This window comes from Rhipicephalus sanguineus, chromosome 5, assembly GCF_013339695.2.
Source record: "Rhipicephalus sanguineus isolate Rsan-2018 chromosome 5, BIME_Rsan_1.4, whole genome shotgun sequence".
Classification (NCBI taxonomy): domain Eukaryota; kingdom Metazoa; phylum Arthropoda; class Arachnida; order Ixodida; family Ixodidae; genus Rhipicephalus; species Rhipicephalus sanguineus.
The window spans coordinates 81,873,037-81,895,763 of NC_051180.1; the positions used below are offsets into that span (position 1 = coordinate 81,873,037).

The window sequence follows — 22,727 nt, forward strand, 5'->3', positions numbered from 1 at the left end:
ATGTGTGCAGACTTCAACTAGTACTCACTAGAGAAAGACAACTTGCCACTTGTAAACACACTAGTCCAGTGTGTTATCACTTCAAGTTGTAAACACGAAAGTGGTCATTTGACCACAGTCTCACAAAAGATAGAAAAGAAATAAGAGACTGTCAACAAATACGAGTTCATTAACCCACAATGCAACGCAGTGTGACAGTCACACCTTGCGGTTAGATGCTCACAGCAAGAACGTTCAAGTATGCATGCCTACTGAGCTATAGATTAGCCGAGTAATGGTACACTTAGCCACGCTCAAGCGAAGTCTGGTCAATAAATTAAGCTTCTCAGATAGAAGATGAGTGGCAATGCCATCTAAAATTCCCACGTCGCTTTGCAGTGACGTGGATTCTGACTGCACTTGCTAAACGTTTTTGTAAAAGAGGACTAGAGTGCACCCTAATAGAACCAATAAAGGAAGTTACAGAGACTGCTCCTGCACCTAAATGGCCCAAATACAAGAAGATAGAAGGAATAGAAGATACAAGGAATACAACTACTCCATACGCAACAGATGTTATAAAAAACAAGCTTGATTTTTAGAGGAAGCAGTGAAAACTTACTTGGCACCCACTGGGGCTGTGCTCGGTAAGGCCAGCGTGCGCAGATTCATGAGGTGTAAATCACAGGGCAAGGGGCCACCCAAGGGTGTGAATGAGCTCTTGAGGGGCGGGTCGGACATGCGTTGTGGCCGGCTGTGGATCAGCGTGAACAGCGGATGCAGCAGGCTGAGGGATGCGTGGTGTGCCAGAAGGGATGGGTGACTGACTGATGCACTCTCTTTCTGTTCACCGGAACATAAAAAAAAAAGAAAAAGGAAAGAAAGTGAGTTTCCTCCACTGAATGTTAGAGTCTTGAGATGCTTCCAATGACGGTGCAAATGTAGTTTTTCTTCAATTCATAAAAGAACATTCGCTTGGTTTCATAAAAGAAGCATAAAATGACAACTATGCAGCACAGTGAGGATTGGTGTAATTGGGCAGCCCGCCAGTGAGCACCTTGTATACCAAATACAAATTGAATTGCAATTGCAATTTTATATGAAAAAATTAGCTGGCTGTGGTGAGACTACACATGTGTCATTGCAATGCCTTCTGGGCATGGAGAAATGCAAGCCCCGAGCATGTCTGGGCAAAGAAGGCAATGTCCCAGAGCGAAGATGCTTTTGAGCACTGGACGTGTAGGCCTGCCACATTCCATCTCGTCTTCCTGACGAGACAAAGCTGCAGCAGAAAGGCCATAAAATGCCCACTGCCTGTAGGCCATCACATAAACCAAGGGCTCTCTCCGCTACCTTGTTCGCGCGCTATACATACCCCTTTACCCCAGTGGCTCGAGTCCGCGGTCGGAAGAGCTCCTCGAATGATGAAACGACGCTTATTGAACTTGCGTCTTTTCTTCCCACTTTGCTCCTGAGCCTTGAAAAAGGCCCTTGGCCCGAGTTGAACGCGTGTCTGTCGTAGATCCTGTTCCAAACGCAATGCCAGACACGCATGGCTCACTTCGTGTGCATGGATAAGTTGCACCGAGACGTTAGTTCACAGTATATCTCCCTCCTACCACAGCCACTGAGAGCAGGACTCGGCAACGTTGCACTGGCACTTTTCTCCTCGGCTGCCCTCAGTCACAGAGAGCAACTGCCGTGTAGACAGGGTGTAACATTTCAAGCTCAACTATCGAAACAGTTGCATCTTTTTATGGGATGTATTTTTTCTCGCATCTTGCTTGCCTTTTCTTGCTTTAATGCCACCAGCCTGACACTTCTAGGTCACGAAAATGGTGTACACGTTACCTGTCAAGAACGCTACGTCGTGCTGATAAGCAGTGAATGCAGAGTTTTCAAGAAAAGGAAGACGAGCAAGCCAGATGACGATAGTTGCGTGACAGAAAGACACATCAAAGACTGCTTGTGTATTTTGTTACATATAAGTAACACCCAGCTCTTTTACTCCATGCACTCTCCTTGCAGCTACTGAATGAGCTTTGGCTTTAGCCATGCAGCGAAGCAGATCGGCGGAACTTGTGAGATACTTTAATAAAACGATTGCTATTCCGTTGGCAAGGTACTCTACCAGTGCTTCCAGTGCATGCAAATTCTGAGGGGCACAACGTAACCAAAAGCAAGCATACATTTACAGTCAATAATAATGCAATGAAGAAAGTACTGTAAATAGTAACAGGAACAAAATACCAGATGACAACTTACTGGTTTCTTTTGTGAAGCAACCTAGAATTTTGAAACAAAACGTGACAGGTAGAAAAAAAACAGAGAAACAATACACACAAAAGAAAATGCAATACAGAAGTTTTGCTGATTGACAGGACAGTTCTACACAGCAGAAAAGTGGTCGCTGCTCGTGACGAACTTGCTCTGGAAAGAACACTTGCTCAGAGAAGGTAAAGCATCACATACATAACAGCCAGATGTTCTTCTGGATCAAGAACTAAGTAATCAAAATAATTTTGCAAACTGTTATGTTTTGCCTACGTGCGGCTATTCTATGGATTTAAAACAGATGCCAAACTTGGCACACGGTCTGCATTGGGCGCGAGGCCCACCACTGGAGACGTGGGCGCTGCGATCGTTGTGACGTACAGGGTTGGATCACGTGATCTCACGTTGCTCCGGCGAAGGTAAGCGGACGGTTGAACGCGTTGCTCTTAACCGCGATTTCTGGCGTTTTCCCCTTTGAGTAGCGTTTGTTTGCTCTCACTTCATGTGTGCGGACACCTATAGAGTCTACACAATCTGGATAAGTGCAGTCAAAGTTATCGGCGCCACAGTGCAAGCCTAGTGTGATCAAGAGCGTGATAAAGCTGGCACCTGATATTCCTTTATTATTTCTAGCTCATGGGGTTACTTGCTTGCAGGGGATGTCTGTAGAATGAGTCCACCCATTGCGACTTCTTTTTTGTGTTGCGCTACAGGTGACAACATGGCCAGCTTCAAACACTGATTCATGGTTCTATTATTGTTGGGGTTTCACGTCCCAAAACCGCGATGAGGGGCGCCGTAGTGGAGAGCTCCGGAAATTTTGAACATCTCCATGGGGTCGAAATTAAGCTTGAGGCCTGTGTACCCAAATTCAAGTATACGGGCCTGAAGCATTCATTCACCTTCTAACAGCAGTCACGAAGTGTCATACTGCTTATTTATGAAGTTGTAAACACTGGACACAGGTATTTTCACTGAAACATAACATTGCGAACACAGCTATCTAATTTAATTGGAATCGCTCCATGCTTATGAAGCGCAAAAAAAAAAGCACTGGGACGAAGCAGAGATATACACAGGACAGACGCTTCTCCTATGTGTATCTCTTCTTCGTCCCGTGTTTTTCGCACTTCATAAGCAGGAATTGCCATCTAGGCCACAGTAAGCCACCCCTTGCAGCATATTAGCACATTCAAATGCGAATGCGGCCGGCTGGCACAGGGTGCATTTACCTTCGCAATTGAGCCCTATCGGGACCGTATTTTTCGATCGAGATTGGCCCCTTTGTGCCAACTGCACAACGCGTAGTAACTCTTTCTAAGTTTTCATCCCGATGTGGCTCGATTGCAAGCCAAAACGTACCATGTGCACAGCGTAGGAAATTTGCGCAATAAGGAGCAACAGATAAATATTAAAATCGTGCCGCAGACAAACATGTGCTTACGTAAAATGTTATCTAGCTACATCTCTGAATGAGGCGCACGCGTGCAATAGCCACTGTGCGTTTTGCTCTAGTAATTTGAGAAAGGTTGCGGCTGCATACAGTAGTAAGCATGTTCGGTCGCTTCCCACAAAGCGCACAAAGCGCTCGCAGTTGTGCTTTATACTGTAGAACTATGTCTACTGAACAGGAATGCGAATTTTCTCATGCCATTTCTTTCTCGGGTCAACCGCGACCCGTCTTCATATGCGAACCCACAATGGATGAAGTTACACGGTTGTCACGTTGCACGCATTTCTTGCAGCGAAAATATGTTTCCTTACCTCAAGCACACATTAGATGATTAGTTTCGACACAAATTTTTTATTTACCTTTTACAAAAGCAGTGACCTGGCTCCCCGTGGCTTCCATATCGGAGGCCGTAGCAGACGACGCCGGCAGTTTATGTGGTGTCAGTCATTTTGAGGAACGTAATATTTCTTTTTTGAGCAGTTATTTCGCGCTTCGTACAGTCAGTGACGACGTGACAACAGTATTTTGCTAATTTCGTCAAAGTGACGTACAACAATAATAACAAAAATGGAGACGTGAAAGCAGCTGTGGGCTGAGCGGGAGAGGCCTGGCGGAGCAATCCAACCTTGCACGTCGCACGGATGCCTCCGCATGGCAGCGCCACGGTATGTCCTCCCGCCCAATACCGAAATCTCTTCAACATGTCAAAGTGCATGCACCATTTTTGCATGCGCATAAAGTCTGTGTGCATGGTGCGGAGCCTGCTTTTGCCCTTGTAATGCTCACCCCTTGGTCGAGGGTGAACAAGAGGCACTAAGCCAGCGTGACTTGTCCCGGCATGAACTGCCTGGCTACTGGCCCCCGAGGCTATTTACACACTCGCCACTACTTGGGAAAACATTCTTACGCTGCTCTTTGAAAGACATCACTTTCCTGTAACAATGTACTAAATGTCTCGTTTTGTTCTACAACGATGCAGCTTCCCTGCCATGCGCTCTCCGCTGATCTGCTCGGTAAAGCTTCAAGAGCGGCTGTGTGCGTTCAATCCACCTTGTAAGAGAAGATGGTGAACTGTGCACACTACTCATCCAAGGCAACTACATATATATCGTGAATATTGCCGACACATTTGAAAACATCAACTCATTAGGAAAAGTATTATCACGATGGACAGAAATGTGAACTGGGGAAAGCGTGGCTTTCAGCACAGTCAAACTCCGACTTGCCGTGACTGTTGCTAGGCGAATCTGTGCTTTCAGCCGGCATCACCGTAGCGCTAGTATCTTGCTCCAGCTGGCGCAATCCCACCACCGCTGATTATCATCTGCCAAGTCACACCTGACACTCGGAAGACACATCCGGTACAATAGAGCCAGCCGAAGCAAAATTCTAGCACTACGATGACACCGGCTGAAAGCACATGTTTGCTTAGTGACGGTTAAGGCATGTTGGAGTTTGACTGTGCCGAAAGCCACGCTTTCCGCGGTTTGCATTTCTTCCCACCACGACAGTACATTTAAAGAGGAGAAAAGGTTCAGTAAAGGTCACCCAGGGACGCTCAAGCGCTGCATGACACCGACCTGAGATTCTGTGGAAAATCTCTCCACCAGGAGCCGAAACTGACTCGGCGTCTTGAGGTTATCCATGACGCCTTGCTGCAGGCCGCGCTTGTCGTCCTGGTTGAGTCGCCGATCCAAAAACACGTCCACAAGACCTAAAGAAGCGAAATGTGGAGTGCCAGCTTACGTATGCCAACAACAAAATGCATGTCACAGTCATACTCTCTGTTCCTCCAGAACACCATTACATGTATTATGCCATCCTTGTATTTTATTTCTTTTATGTGTACTGCCTTTCCTGCTTGGGCCAATTGGCCTGCAGTATTTTGAAATAAATAAATAAATAAATAACACGACCCAATAGTATTCAATAAGAGGAACGTATGAATGCACTGGTGCAAGCACACGCTGGCAACCAATGTGCACAGAAATTTTTTTTAATGACACGTCACTAGGCCTTTGATCCTCCTTCACGAAGATGACCTGTCATGCCCAATCCAGGTAGCGGTTTGCTGCTGCACGCTGTTGCATTGTGTATAGCTGTGCTACCATATGTGCCCTCTTGCTTTGAGCACTTTCCTTTCGTACACCTCATGCTTCCTACACAATAACTTGGCTGACGTATACAAATCGCCATGTTGTAAACAGATGTGACAGAACAGAATGCTCATATTATACCAGAAGAGCACAGCTGCATAGCTGAAATCAAATAGCAAATGTAAACGTGACAGGATAACAAGTAACTGGAAAAATTAAGCAGTTCCGTACTGTAATCTCCGCTAGGAAGCAACCCTTGTATTTGATGGTAGTTAATATTGCAAAGTAGGAGAAGAGGTTGCCATGCTGTCGGTAGTGAAGGGATGAACCTCTCCTTTGTGAGACATCAGGTTCCAACAGCCTCTATCCAGCCTCTGTCGCCTTTTGGGCTAGCCTTCTCTATTGACACATACCTTTCTGCTACATTTTATTTCGTAATAACTTCTTGCAAATCAGTGAGTTGGTTTAGATAATACTAATAATATCTGGGGTTTAACGTCGCAAAACCACGATATGATTATGAGGGATGCCGTAGTGGAATGCTCCGGAAATTTCGACCACCTTGGGTTCTTTAACGTGCAGCTAAATCTAAGTACACGGGCCTCAAACGTTTTCGCCTCGAGAGTTTGGTTTAGAGCCACTGGTGCAAAATATCCTTTACATGTTCCTTTTAAAGTATGTGACTTGTTTCCCATTATGCTGACCTCATTGTAGACATGCAAACCTTGAGTAATGAAAAATACTACAGTCACAGTTGTAAAATAACAAAATTTCATTATACATAATAATATTATACGATTACCCAATATGATTGTTAATGTTTCTTGTAGACATTGTTCTGCAGGCACGCAGCATGACAGGCACTCTTCACTATGTATGTAGCAGCAACCATGGCACGTACCTAAAACGTACCTAAAACGAAAACTTTCGATAAAGTTAATTAAATTATTCAAGTAATGGCCGCAAAATTTTACCTGCCTTCTACAGTGTTTCTACAAGTTCATTTCAATGGTGCGAGTAATTTCAAACGAGTGGTGGTACGAAAAGGCATATTGGTCCGCGGCTGAATTTACAATCTGAAATCAGCTTGGCCTTAAAAATGCAAATGAAAAATTGTGAAGTGATTAGTGCCAATATGACAAATACAAATAAAAATTAACAAATACAGTAGACTCTCAGTAAACGGAAATCTCTTAAATGGAACTGCTGCTTAAACGGAATAACTGCCTCTGATATCATTGGTTTCGTACTTGTATTCTGCACCTCTGTTCACCTCTCAGTAAACGGAACTCCTGTTAAATAAAACATATTTTCCTGGTCCCTTCAGGTTCTGTTTAATGAGAGTCTACCGTACAACAAAAATCAATTAAGTTTGCAGGCCTCATTTCGACGCTTACACCAGGCAAAATAAAATGAATAGAGCACTACATCGGACATTACTGAAGCTCACCAGTGTACAGACTCGTTGTACCCAGAGGCTGGCCAGATAGCAGCGACAGCCTTGTGCTGTTATCTTGAATGAACATCATACTAGGCATTGGATAGACGTTGCCTTGCAGCGTCAGCTTCGCCAAGGTGTGACGCTTTGCCATCTGATGGAAAGATCAAAACAGAACTGTTATTGAATGTACACTTGCCACTGCCAAAGAAAAAAAAAAGACAACGAAGGGCTAAACACCAAGAGTAATGAAAATTTTGAGTTGCATGAGAAGCTTACATTAAAGGGACACTAAAGAGAAACAATGAATTGGTTTAGGTTGATAAAGTGTGCTCTGAGAACACTTGTGTAGTTTATTTCACCACCATAGGTTTATTATTAGAGGAGAAAACGAAGTTCAAAGTTTCATTTTTAAATTTCACGCCGAACTTTGTAATTCGTGGCGTAAAACATTTCAAAGAGCATTTAACGTATTTTGGCGCCACTGGCCCGACGAAATTTTTACAAACTTTTTTGTCTCTGGCCCCCTCAGAGGACAATGTACTTCAATTTAACCGGTTAAGAACTACGTAGGACCAAGCAGGCACCGTCAAAAGTACTATGTGACGTCACGGCAAATGGTGCGGGAATTCCAAGGTGGCGTTGCCACCTGTATTTTCTTTTTGCGCGTTTTCTCGCTTATTAAGCGCCTTCTTGCAGCAAGCGTGGTGCTTTTGGTATCGTGGAAGACTACTTCACTAATGCGAGAAAAATCGTTTTGCTCTTTAGTGTCCCTTTAAGATAGCACAGACACAGAACAGCTTCGGCAAAAAAGATTTAAGTTCGAAAAACTAATAGATGTGCCACGAAAGGCTTGTGAAGGAGATTTCAACATGAAAACTGTAAAAGATAAAGCACTACCATCACTGGTCATCGAAAGTGACGCAGGACTCAGATTGTGCGACTCTCTAGCATCACTTGGGATATTAGACACTGCCTGTGCCACACTAAAAGTTTTTGACAGCGATATGCTCAGAATTAGTTGCATCTGCTAACAGCAAGGTACGTGAATCGCCAGATAATGCACTATTATTAAAGGGCTGCTAATACAAAAATTAGACAGCTTGTGGTCTAGCTCACAAAGATTACCTTCAGCAGTATTATACAAGTTTGTTTGCACCTCCTTACAAAATTACTTTTACAGCAATTTCTTGAAAAATTAAAACTGTACAAAAAAGTTAAATGAATATTTGAATTCAGCACATCAAGCTACATAAGGAGAGTGAGTGTTATCACTTTATGCTCAGAAACAAATGTATCTCCCCTTTAAAGCAATATTAAAACAACAAAGAAAGAAATGCTTTTAGGTATTTGACTAAGTGTGGACTCCAAATGAGGCTTCGCGCACACAAAGCTGTGCTATGTCAAAACAGAAAAACCACATGGAATTAAATGGAATTCAATCAAATGAATAAACACAAACCAGAAGTCCGTTGACATCAGTGTAGAATTCAGGTCCCATGTTGTGGACACCCGTCTTGAGGCGCATTACCAATTCCTCGTTCACCGATTTCGTTATGTCCACTACATTCTTGATGTCAAGGCCAACGCCATCAATGCCTACGAAAGAATGAAAAGCTGCACAGTTAGATCTTTAATGCCTTCAACTCCATGCTTTCTTTTAATGACAAGTTGCTTTTATTGATGGATACCTACTCGTAGAACTTATCACAGTACATCGAAATTTGCGAGAAGAATCTACTTGCAGCCAAACATTGTCACGAACCTGTACAGCGTCGCACACAATTCTTTTCTTTTTCTCAGTCAAGTTGCTCTTATGTACACTGTACCACTTTCCAATGTGCTCGTATACCCCGTGCCAATGATATGTGCTGTGATAAATGTTGTGTGTTTGTAGTGTTCCGATGCAGTGTTGTTAAGATAATGTTGCTGTTAAGATAAAATACTTTACATTAGAATGTTGTTATTCCTCAGTGCAGCATTGGTAGCTTTGCAAGAAAGTCAATGATTTAAGGGGAACATTCATGATTAACAACTATGCCTTTCTTTTCAATTCTTAGTTATCTTTCTTAAATACATTTTTTAGCAATGTATATTGCCAGTAAATTGCCTAGACAGAATTGCACCGGGGACTTCAGCAGAAGTTTGGCACCAGACCACCAATTTATCACAGCAGAAATAAATGCACCTTTAATTGTTGCTGCTTTTAATCATGCATTACTGAGATTATTACAAGTGAGCCTCTTGGGTGTAGCACCTGAGCCGCTTTTCCAGACAAAATATGATCTTGAAATCAGATAACTCGAATGTTGTTTTCCCTTTTTACATTCAGAGCATTCACATGTCACCATGGGAGTCAGTCAGTTTAAAGCTATATGTTAAAAACATACTACAGCTGAAACCCTTTATAAGAGACATTGATGTAAGAGACAATTGGGTATAAGAGACACCGGTGCACCAACGTTTTAATACAGTAAAAGTTCGTTAATTTGACACCCGTTAATACCGAAAATCGGATAACTCGGACGTGTTATCTGGTCCCGGCCAGCATACACATTGTTTAATGGCATCAAACTCTCGTTAATTTGGTCATATTTGCTCGCAATCCGGTTAATTTGGTCATATTTGCTCGCAATCCGGTTAATTCGGTCATATCTGCCCGCAATCCGGTTAATTCGGACAATCCTCGGAGCGCGCCAAACCCGAAGCACCGAAATTGTGCTAGGCAAATGAGCGAAAGCGGCATTCGTGGACAACCGAAACGAGGTGCTGCAATCTGAATCACTATTGCCATCAGTGCGAACCGTACGGTAACGACGTTTCTGGTTAATTTCAGGTTAGCATGTTTCGGGTTGATTAAAATAGGAAGATCTTGAGCCACGGTCACATTGTGAACAAAGTCGCGAGTGGCGAAAATTGCGGCTTTTAAGCTGCTCTTATGCAAAGAGAGTGCAAGATTTACATAAAGATTTACGTATTCACCAAGAAAATTAAAGTATTAATGTAATTAACGTAACAGACATTTGTTTATTACTTCCTTGATACTTTTGATAATTCGGAATTCGGTTAAATCGGACATTTTTCCCGGTCCCGTGAGATCCGAATTAATGAGCTTTTACCGTATAGGTTGCTCAGAAAATGAGAACATGGCACCCTGCTTATAGAAGAGACCTCATATGAGGGACAAGAACTGCTCCCCAATGCATGTCTCTTATAAAGGGGTTCAACTGTAAGGCAGTCGTGCAGTTATTCACAATAACACAAATAATATTACAAACAGGCCAGCATTACAATTATCACTTGGTAACATTTTTGCAAGAAAAGTGTCTTGAGCTGCAATCTGAAATTTCGGCTGTGCTTCATTCTTCCTTTAAAAGAAATGTGCTGAAAGAATTACACAAGGCACCACCAAGCATGCCTTCTTGCTACTGTTTATTTGGTTCATTTGTATCTTCCCCTTCAAAACAACATTTGTCAGCATTTCTCTTTGTTATTAACATGCTCCTGTGAGCGACTTCCCTTGCCAACTCAGGCTGGTACTACTGGCCAAATAAAGTAAACGGAATGCTGGGATGTTGCGCTGCATTCGTTTGCATGTGGGGCTCTAAAAATAACTTGCTCGAGTCTTTGGTATTCTGCAAAAGTCACTAAGACGTATGTACATGAAAGTCATTAGACAGACCTGGAGAGTTCTTGACCCTGACAGTGAAGTCAACGTTCGGCAGGAACACCACAACTTCCGAATAGAGCACGCCTTCAGTGACACGAATGTAAGGTGGATCGTAGACCAGTTCCTAAGAAAAAGCATAAGAATAAGGCATACTCAGCCACTATCCACAATGTCTTGATGCTAACTTCTGTTAAGTTTTGTACTCTCCTGGCACTTTTTCCTTAGTTGCTATTTGTCTGTGCTACATTTTTTATACATGTACCCCTTGACAGCTCTTACTTTGAGACCTTGTTCTTCACTATTACATTTACTTTGTATTCGTATTAAAGTCTAATAATGATAAATGATTGAGTGATCCATAAGCAAAGCAGTACACTGCAAGAAGAAGTTTACGAAAAACTGCAGCAAAAAGAAAAGTACACATTATAACTGTGCCTCGTATCATGCAATCACTGCCACAGATTATATTTTCAGTGTGAAAGTACTTCCCACACACAGGAGACTTTTGAGGACACAATAGGGAAGTTCTGGATTCCTGCTTTGGTGAAGCCAGTTTTCACGCCTCACAATTCGGTGACACTAGGAAATGTGAACAGTCCTTTTTATCAACCGCCATGGCAGAAAAACAGTATGGCCTACAATGGGTCTTTATTACTGGTCACAAAACTACCGAGAACTGCTGAGTTTCTCCACATACAGCAGAAAAGCAGAAAGAAGCATGCGAAGTCACGATGAGAACATCATGCAAATACATATACACTGCACAAGAATAGCAGTTTAGGCGAGTTGGTATCCCATGACGTTCGGATTGTCTAGCGCAACTCAGAGTAAAAGGAAACAAAGGTAGGGGTAGAAGGTAGGACAAGACAACAGTGTGAGCATTACCTTCTTTTCCTCCCTTCTACCCCTACCTACGTTTCCTTTTACTCTGAGTTGTGCTAAACAATCCGAACATCATACACTGCCCAGCTGCTTGATTGCTTGCAGAGCAATTCAGCAGCTGGGCAGTGTATTGTGACCCCTTGTGCACACTGTGTGACCCCTTGTGGCAGTGTATTATGGCCTATTGTGACCTATTGTGACACCTTGTGACCAGCAATGACACTGCATGTTCACAAGCTGGCAGCTACCATAGCGTGACTGCCAAGTTTCTTGCAAGAGTTGTGGCTCGGCCTAGTTAACGCTCCATATTTGAGGGAGGGGGCTATGATGCACGAAAAAGGACCAAGGGGCGAGTAATGATGAAGACAAGAGATTACTGCCAGCTGTATTCATTACATGTAATGATAATATAAATATTGGAAAACAAGCAGTTTTTTCGTGGCGTCATGTAAGAGGCGACTCTGAAAAAAAAAGAAAAGAAAAGAAGAAGGCCGAAAGGTAACACTGAAACTAAGAAGCGGGGATAACATGCAGCCGGGATAAGCTCAGTGTTATCCTCGCAGTATCATGACAAGTGAGGAAGTATTAACATAGAAGTATTAACGGACTATGGAAAAGGCTACATGTAAAGTTCAAACCTAGAAACAATTTACAAGCAACTGCTGCAGTGACAGATCCACACCTTCATCTGAAAATGATGCTTATAAGACACAAGTAACATTCGCCAACAATGGGAACATTTAACTGGTAACAAATGCGCTCGTCACATATCTATAACATACAGTTGGATAATGTTATCCACCAGTAGAGCGTTTCACGTCAAGCGAGAAGATGCTCCAAAAATTGCACTTACCCTGGCCTTGTCATCAGGAAGAAAGAGGTAGGCTCCACTGCGATCCTTGTTCTTGGGACGAGTGCCATACTTTACAAACACGGACTCAACATCTAAGCTTATGTTCTGATCTTTTACTAGAACATGCTGAAAAAAGAGAATAAAACTGCTTAGTTCTCAATGTCGTTAAAAATATCAATTTGCACTCTGTTTTGAGCCACAGTGCATTGCTTCTCTACAAAATCTTCACAGAAATACCTCATTTCAAACATCCTAATTGCAGGTAGAAAATCAGCTTCGGAAGAAACAACCATCTGTGGTTAAACATTGTTTTTCGATACTTGAAAGAGTCGGCCAGGCCATAAAGAGAAGCACTTAAGTACTACTGAACTCAATGATGGACAAACATTGTACTCAGTAAGCAACAGGATAGTTCGGTGAATGAACTAGAAAACAAGAAGGATGCCACAGTTTTAAGTAACAAGACTATCAGCTCTTTTACTTTTTTTTTTCAGAGTGGTAACAGTGTGCACACAAAAATTATTTGTTATTGAACTACTACTAGATGCCCATACATTCACACACGCAAAAAAAAATAATAATAAAATACATTTTGTATATACATAACTGCACTTCGCTACAATGTAAAAGAAAGCTCCAACAAGTTTCGATTTTTTCCCTAACCGTGCCTTCCAATCTCTGGCTACAAATATAAACTCCAAAAATGCAAAACCTAACTTTAAGGACAGTGGCCATCTACAGAAAAAAAAACTTCAGTGGACAACAAAAGTAAGAAATATTCATGAGTGAGGGAGTTACATACCTTTAGCATTCCTGTGGTGGGTGAAAATGTGGCTGCTAGATACGGCGTCTGTATACGAAAATCTTCCCTCGATTCTGAGCGTGCTATTGGGAAATATCTGAACAGAAAGTAAGAAATAAATAAATAAATAAATAAATAAATAAATAAATAAATAAATAAATAAGGTTAAGTCACAATGCACAGTTGACAGATTAGGCCTAGTACACAACCATTTCAGCAATCCATAAGCTTACCTTAGCCCTGAAGACTTACAGCAAGGGAGCCTACATTGATTTTCCACACAAAATGTCTAAAAAGAATGTTTATGCTATGGACAGTAATGCAAAGAAACTGACAAAAAAAAATTGTGCAGCATAACCTGCATATAGAAGTGTAAATGATTACAAGCTATAAAAACTGTGTTGTCATTGCTCTTTTAATAATATCTGGGGTTTAACGTCCCAAAACCACGATATGATTATGAGAGACGCCGTAGTGGAGGGCTCCGGAAATTTCGACCACCTGGGGTTCTTTAACGTGCACCTAAATCTAAGTACACGGGCCTCAAACATTTTCGCCTCCATCGAAAATGCAGCCGCCGCGGCCGGGATTCGATCCCGCGACCTTCGGGTCAGCAGTCGAGCGCCATAACCACTAGACCACCGTGGCGGGGCGTCATTGCTCTTTTATGGATGTTTATGGGTGCTTATATGTCTCGTACAACACACCAACTGAATCGCGGAACAAAGAATATGCTTAAATAGCGTTTAGCATTTCAATCCCTTGTCCTACACTGTCACTGCTTGACATCACTCATGAAGGGCATGAAGTGATGTGCTGATGAACTAGAAATGTCGTTGAAGCTATTCGTTGTCTGACTTATCACTTACAGCCTCCATTTTCCCTTAACATCTTGCATGAAGAGCATGAAGGTAGTAAAAGTCTAGGATCACTGCTCAGCAGGCATGACACGGAAATCTTAAGAAGGCAGGGATATCAGATGAAAGTAGCAAATGAGAGTTTTTAGGGCATGCCCTCCATGCACCAGAGACAGGTGCTTCATCGTCAACCTGACTGCACCCACTCCAAGGTAAATGCCTCTCTCATGTTTTGCCAATCAACCCGGCCCTGTGCTTGCTGTGGCCACGCTATCCCCCGCAAACTTCTTAATCTCATCAGTTCACCCAAGTTTCTGCTCCCCCTCGTGCGCGTGCCTTCTTTTGAAATCCAGTCTGTTACTCTTAATGAACAGCAGTTATCTTGCCCACGTGCTACATGCCCTGCCCATGGCCATTTCTTCTCAATTTCAACTAAGATGTCCGTAACACACGTTTGTTCCAGGATCATTTTGCTCTCTTTTTGTCCCTTGAAGTTACAGCTATTCCTTTACAGCAGCCCACACAAGACAAAAATATTGCAGCAGGTGTACTCACAATGTGTCAGGACACGAAACGGTGTTGTAGAGTGTGACAGAAGCACGGAACACCATGCCGCTGATTCCCTCAATGTGTTCCACCCGGTACGTAGCCAAGCCAAGAGGTGGGACGTCGACCATAAACGACAGCTGGAAACAGAGGCGCAAAGATTAGGTGAGGAACTGAAGAAAATTTAAGACAGTGCTTTAAGGTTACCCCACGTTTATTTTAATTCAATCTAACCATTCCTTCATATTTGTAAGGCAAACGCTTTAGATGCCTCATCAAACGCGAAAATTGGCCGTCGATGTAGGCATCCTTTGGTGTCGACGTCAAAACTAGTGATGCAAAAGATCATCATTACGTGATTTACGTCACATATGACGTCATCATGACATCACAAGTTGCCAAAATTTCTGACGTCACATGATGACATCATCACATCACATCGTCGCTTGGTCAAAGGTGGGCTGATCATGGAGGTAGTGCAAAACCAGATGAGATGCAGAATGCATGCAATGCCTCTGATCCTGAAGGCAATGTAAAACTACGTTAGGTGCAGAAAGCTTTTGAAGGGGGGCGGAGGAGGGTCAAGACATTGACCGAGAAGAATTTAGGCGAATGCATAATAGACCCTTGCGAGTTTTTTTCACTCTCCAACCAGCCTACACTGTGATTACTTGTACTGTCTCACAGCAATACACACAGTGATTAAGCATGCTTTAATTTCATTCTTTTGCCATCGTAAGAGTGCCAGAATGTACAGAGCAGAAATAGGTGACCACCAGCCTACTATGACAGAGCTACCAAAAAAAGTCACAATTATCTATGCTTTCAAAAACGTTTCTGCATTACACTCAGTAGACGAACCAAGACACTGTTTCATCTACTGAGAATTCACTGTGTTGCAAGTTGTGCACAGCCAACTGCTTCGGTTACAATTCAAGTACAAGCCACAAAGTATGGCTGTTTTTGCGCGAGGAAATAACGAGGGAAGGGGTCCAGGGGAGCGCAACCCTTGGGTTACAATGTTGGGCAAGCCCAATTGGTGGCACATAAACTATCTCAGTTATGGTTCCAAGTATATGGAACTATTTCAGTGAAAAGTGCAAGTCCATGTTCAAGCTCACTCACGTTCCAACTTATATGATGCAATAACCTCTGCAAATTTTTTGGTATGAATATCATTGTCAATAGATAAATACGAACAGACAAGAATACTCCTGGTCCAGTCCATACTGTCCCTGTGTGACATCTTCAAGAGCAGACATCTTAATATGCGAGCATACCTAGCTTTATGTGTAGACCTTATGCAAAATTGCTGCCATCTAGCGGCTGCCGTGCGCATTTCCGCCATGTTCAAGGCTCAGCGCGCTCCGCATGTGCACACACGGAGCGTGACGTATGGTGGCCGATAGGAACGACAGTGCCACCACATTTTCTTATATCCTGTTGCTCCGACTGAGGAAATTGCGATGCTGAAAAGAGGTTTGCAGCAAACTAACCTTCATGTTACTATTAGATTTCCTCACGGCCGACGAAAATCAGCAGATCGTTTCGTTGCTCCGGCTACTGCTTACGACTAACGCCGTGTTTACGTTCGCCGTTTTTAATATATGCGGTATGTGACAGCATCCGCACTCATCAGAGAACACTCTTTCATGTCATGCCGGAACGAGAGTTTTCGCGCCCTGTTCTTACAGGCACAGACAAACCCGCTTCGTGTACGAGCTTCAAAGCTGCATCGCGGCTACTCGTGCATGCCTGCGCTGCTGCTGACATTACTTTGTTTATTGCATTGCCATAACAATTACGTTAGACAAGTAGCTCGTGTGCGTCATTGATTGTCAGCGAACGGACCGATTGTGCTGGAGCGTGTTGTTTTTAGTTTGTTTTCGACTGTGGAGTTTAACAAGGTAGCGTTTGGTGGGATGCTTGGCGCGCATATTGCTTCACTATGCGTATTTTTCAAGCATTTCATGTGGTATCACTGCCAGATTCAGAGGGGTGGCCCGGATATCCTGACCGCCCCCCACCCCTTACTTATTTTTTTGTTTAATTTATACCCCAAGAAGAGCACATCAGTTTCTCCCAAAAGCTGATCACCCTTTGGAAAAGTCCTGTGTCCACCTGTGTGCTAAAAAATGTTAACAGGTGCTCCAAGTGCGTGGCACTTTTCTTGTGAAAGTAAAAAAAAATTGCTATTCCAGGAAATGTGCTGCATTCGACCGTAGGTGCGCTACCGATGGTGGTTTCGCAGGCATTCAGTCGGCGATGCGAAACTGCCTTGCCGCTACGGGTTGACATTGTAAAACACCAGTAGGCCCCGAAAGCGACGATGTGCACGTGAATATTCTTGGCGTACCGTGTTATATAGGAACACATGTCGGAAGGATATTCAGTAAAACACCAGCTGATTGGCATCTACTCCTTGGAGACACAACACTTTTCATGTTCACTTTTCACGTGTGTGAGATGCGCGAATCTCTTACATTTTAATCATGCAGTAATTCTATACATAACATACGTTGGTGACGACAGCTACGATATATTTTTATTTAAGAAATAAAAACGAGGACAACGCATTTCATTTAAAATTAGATGCAGAATACATCAGCTCGACATAGGCTGTCCCTTATAAAATACGCCTTGAATTGAGTCTACAGCACTTTCTTACCGCCATCGGTGTGACTAGCTGTGTCGCGCGTTAATGCTTCTTCCCATCCATTCCATGCTACACGCATGATATTCAGACAGCTAACAACGCTCTATTCGCTACACTGAAAAGAGACAGACCAAATTTGTAACCTAGCGCAAAGTTTCATTCTCAACTACAGCAGGCCTACATGTGACTCGTGGTGTCAAACTTGTACCTTCTTCTCGCTGTGAGGCAGTTCTTTTACACGTAATAACCGTCAACGTAATAACGAGGAAATGCCGGTAACGTGTACAGGCCCTTACACATTCATCTGAAGTTTTTATGCCACGATCGCCCACTATCAAAGCAGATACAAGCAAGAAGTTATAGCAGCGACAGCAATACGATTCGGCCACAAGCCTCCAACATGGCACCGAATGGGTAGCTTCATCAAACCTCCGACAGATGGCAGCAATTTTGCATAAGGTCTATAAGACATTAAAAAAAAGGTATCATTCATACACTGAAGGAATTGTTATATAATTTTTGTATTTATGAATCCTGCATGTCAGGGACAACAACATTCGAGTTTCTGGTTAGGTGTTAGACACGCATACAATGAAGAAGGCATCTTTAGCATAACAAATGATATATATGTTAGTGCTTGTCGGTGGGCTAGTTGGTTTGGAAGCATGGTGATGAAACATCGCTAAGAGACAAGGACGAAAGGGGCACACACACAAGGCACATATATACCTTTCCTTTATATTCAGGCATCGAAAAATGCACTTTTGGACTACCGTAAGCGAGTGTAGGAAGCATATGGTCACACACCGTTGTCACCGTTCAGTGTAGAATTGAATAGGCCCATGGTTAAGTTTCGCCTGAAAGGTCTATAAAGAAAAAAACGACAGGCCGGTGCGGAACACGCAGCACAGTCACAGCAAAAGATGGAAGAGCGGCCTTTCTAGAGCCTGTTGTAAACTCTCTTGAGGCGTCTAATACAAGTACAGCTGCCCATTTTTTACAGCAAAAGCTGTTACGAGATCATTTCAACGGTCGTTTTCGGAGCCGTAGTTGTCCGCTGCCGGTGTCCGTAACCACTATCACTCGAAGTAAGAAAAAAAAAACTAAATAAGAAAAAAATTCCAGGATGGAACGAGGTTCGAACCTGGGCCCTCTGCGTGGGAGCCCAGTATTCAACCACTGAGCCATGCCGGTGCTTGAAACTGCTTTGCAAAAAGGTCCTATACAGGCTTCATGTCGGGAAGGAACCACATTAACATATGCAATATAGCGTGGTAGAAGAGTAAAATAAGCACCAAGCGTCGCACAGCGCGAATGCTGTAACCAGACGTCACACAATGCGAATTGCGCAACGAGTAGGTTGTTGAATGCTTCCAACCCTTTACAAAGGGCTCCGCCATAATTCTTCGTCGTCATCAGGCACAGCATCAACAAAGTGCGCATAATGCCTTACATGCATTTAGCAGGTACCACGGCTCTCCGTAGAATGAAGAAACATTGCATAGTGGCTGCTTCTCCGCTTCACAAAAATTACAATGATTCATAGCGTAGTGGGTTCCTTGCAAGTGCACTGTATTGGTTGCCAAGGAAGCCCATAAGCGCACGATCCATTTCCTCGGAATCTCAGTAAAGTTCTTCGCCCCCCTCTCCCACATCAACGTATGTTATACAGCATGGCGGGAGAGGGAAATAGCGACCGGTTGTCACCCAATGCAAATTACATAACTGGTGGGCCGTTTAAAGCTTCCAACCCATTACAAAGGGTTGAGCCATAATTCTTCATTGTCATCAGTCGTCGCGTCAACAAAGTGCACATAATGCCTTACAGATGTGCCCCACTTCTCCGCAGAATGACGAATAATGGCTTAGTAGGTGCTTCCCAACTTCACAAAAATTATGATTTATGGCGTAGTGGGTACCTTGCTAGTGTACTTGTATTATTAACCCCAAGAGAGCTTACAACGCGCTCTATAAACACCGCTCTTCCAGCTTTCGCTGTGACAGTGCTGCGGTTTCAGCGCAGGCCTGGAGTTTTTTTTAACCTGAAGATGCGAGTGTCGACCACTGAACCGATAAGCACCGTATAACGGAGCGCAGCGACGAAATGGACAATGCGTGCATGTGTGCAGTGGACAGTCCGATGTAGCTTTCGTCTGCCAGGCTGTTATACGAAGTGGAACAAACCCTGCCTGCTTTTTTGTCCTGTTTTTGGCTTCTGTGGCCAATATCTTTGTTGCCTCAGGAAAGTGCTGCGTGAACCACAGGAAGAAAAAAACAATGCCGATAGGCACATATAATCAGTGGGTCTATATCAGATGCCATCCATCTCACACGCAGCCACTTGACTCTTTTTATGACTTGATCGCAGCATTCAGAAAATAAAAAAGAATGACGATAACGGTGCTCAAAAGAAGCGGGGGTGGTGTCCAGTTCTCGGAACAGCCAGGCAGAAGACAGCTGCACAGGACCGCTCATCGTACGCATATTTTCGTTCTTTCGCCGCTGTGCTCCGCTATACGGCGCTTATAGACTCTGTTGACACTCGCGCGTTCAGGTTAAAAAAAATGGGCGGCTGTTCACTTCCAAGGTACCCATTACGCCATAAATCATCATAATTCTTGCGAAGTAGAGAAGCACCCACTATGCAATTACACTCAAACCTTGTTATAACGAACACTGATATAACGAATTATCGGTTATAACGAAGTAAATGAAGAATAGTCTTGTAATAGCTACAGTGTTACAAATAAACGTTTATAACGAATTTTCTGATATAACGAAGTTATTTTCGTGGCAGATGCGACTTTGTTATAATGAGGTTTGAGTGTATTCATAATTCTGCGGAGAAGCGAGGTACCCGCTAAGCATCTGTAAGGCGTTATGTGCACTTTGTTGATGCTGTGGCTGATGACGAAGAATTATGGCTGAGCCCTTTGTAATGAGTTGGAAGCATTAAACGACTCACTTGTTAAGCGATTCGCGTCGTGTGACGCCTGGTTGCTATTTTACTCTTCTACCCTGCTATATTACATCTGTTAACGTGAATTCTTGCGAAGAAGTTTCAAGCACCAGTGTGGCTCTGGTTGAATACTTGACCACCACGCAGAAGGCCTGGTTCGAACCCTGCTTGATCCTGAATATTTTAACGCGATAGCGTTAAAGAGCTCATTTTGCAGAAATTCCAGCGTCGGCATCATTGGTTGTGAACGAAGAATCATCATCTTGTCTGGGACCAAAAAACTGAGAAAGATGGAAATAAAATAAATAACAAAAACTTTGGGTTCGAGTGAGAATCGAACCCAGGCCACCTGCGTGGCAAACAGGTGTTCTAACACAAAGCCACGCCATTTCTTGAAACTGCTTTGGAAAAAAAACCACCAGTATATGAATGTCATGTAGTGCCATGGCTGCGATCAGTGCTAACTAACACACCCAAGTTTAAATGCACATATATACTTCATAAAGTAGACGGGAGGATGACCGCCGCTGTAGCTCAGTGATAGAGCATCGGACGCGTTATTCGAAGGTCGCAGGTTCGGTCCCTGCCGGCGGCAGGTTATCTTTCCGTCCACTTTACTTTCTTCACATTTATATCCTAATTACTACAAATAACATCCCCTATACTTTCTTTGGCATTATTGTCTGTTAGTTCTCTTTAATATTGTGTTTAACAATGAAAAACGAGCCCTTAAAAGCCGCCTCCTTTCCTTATGTAGTGGGAGGAGTCTCCTTAAGACATGTAATACTGTGGCAGAAGCGTAGAATCACGCCAGGCGTCAAGACATATGAATTGCACAACAAGCAGTTGTTTAAAAGGCCCACCCACTACAAAGTGCAGAGACGTTGAATCATAATCATCAGCAAAAGCATCAACAAAGTGAGCAGCTGCGCAGGTTCGCATGTTGCCTTACGGATGCATAGTGGGCCCTTCGCTCATTCGGAAAAGGGAGAATTATGGCATAGTGGGCCCTGCGCAATTGTACTTGCAGTAGGCATTGTAGGATACTTTGAAACGGCCAATGTTACGCGCACAGTCATCTAGGCTAGCTAGGCTAACAATTGAGAAGGCGACGCGCAAGGGGCCCGAATACGTTATAACGTTCTACTCTCGAAGGCGAAGCTCAAGCGTCCTCCAAGTATTTTTTCCTCATTTCGCGCGATAGCGGTTACGGACACTGGCAGCAGACAACTACACCAACAAAATCGGCTGTTGTTGTGATCTCATAACAGCTGTCGCTGTAAATGTATACATGTGAGCTTACTAATGAAATTTATACATATATGCGCACAGTAGGTGGCTGCAATATTACCTGCCATGTTAACACAAGATGAGCAGCTGGAAACAGCATGTAGTATCACCATGTTTAAAACTCGCAAGCATGATGCCCCATGCCACTATCAGTAACCACTAACGGGTTCAGCCATGCTGCTCACCTCAAATGTGCCTCTGATGAGCTCCTCTTTGTTCCAAACAGGAGACAACTGGCTCGGAACGACGCTTCCATTGGCGTCGATCACCACGATGGACGCAGTGGACACCTGTAGGCTGACTATTTCGTTTCTTGGCACGGTCAGGGAGTTATAAAATACGACGTACCTGCGACGTAAACGTACGTAAGATGGCACCTTGAGAAAGGGTGAAGATCCGGGGGTATTGCGGTATAATGCAAAAACGCACCGGACTTTCCACCTTACCTAATTCGCCCTTCCCTAGTAAACGACAGTAGCTGCTTGTGCGGCATACCGTCGTGAGTGTCCCGAACGTCGTCCTAGAGCAAAGCAGAACAGGCATGTTATGGCATGTTTCACTTCAGTGTTTCGAGTGACTCTCATAATTACAAGAAAGCTTTGCAGGTGAAGGAAAAAAGAAACAAGAATACAAGATGAATAGCACAGGATGTGACCTGTAAATATAATTGGACATGTTCAGGGCATGTTGCATTGTAAAGCGTTATCATCTTGTTTTTCGATAAACGAATAGGGGATGCATGGTGGCACAACAAGAAATAAAGAGAGAATTAAGAAGATGAAATGAACAGATTGGGCGTGAGCCTGCATAGTTCTAATCAACTTACTTATATGCCCATTTTCAAGCAAATGTTAGCTAATCAGAATAAAATGAAATCATGGCGCTGAACAATGAAGTAAGACATGAGCAATGTGAGACGCTGTAGTGGGGGAGCTCTGCGTTAAGTTCAACCCTACGGTGCTCTTTAATGTG

The 22,727-nt window shown here is 43.4% G+C and overlaps 1 protein-coding gene across 2 annotated transcripts in view; it reads right to left on the minus strand.

Moving 5' to 3' along the window:
- LOC119393875 (alpha-mannosidase 2x) overlaps window positions 1–22,727 on the minus strand; it is a 66,558-nt gene that overhangs the window by 10,573 nt on the left and 33,258 nt on the right. For both annotated transcript variants that reach the window (XM_049416402.1, XM_037661058.2), the window contains exons 13-22: window positions 22,202–22,275; window positions 21,941–22,103; window positions 14,860–14,990; window positions 13,448–13,544; window positions 12,646–12,771; window positions 10,923–11,034; window positions 8,703–8,839; window positions 7,253–7,394; window positions 5,287–5,420; window positions 602–822 (exon numbers count right to left, since the gene is read on the minus strand). In XM_049416402.1, the coding sequence (XP_049272359.1) occupies window positions 602–822; window positions 5,287–5,420; window positions 7,253–7,394; window positions 8,703–8,839; window positions 10,923–11,034; window positions 12,646–12,771; window positions 13,448–13,544; window positions 14,860–14,990; window positions 21,941–22,103; window positions 22,202–22,275 (1,337 nt within the window). The remainder of the gene's footprint in view (window positions 1–601; window positions 823–5,286; window positions 5,421–7,252; window positions 7,395–8,702; window positions 8,840–10,922; window positions 11,035–12,645; window positions 12,772–13,447; window positions 13,545–14,859; window positions 14,991–21,940; window positions 22,104–22,201; window positions 22,276–22,727) is intronic.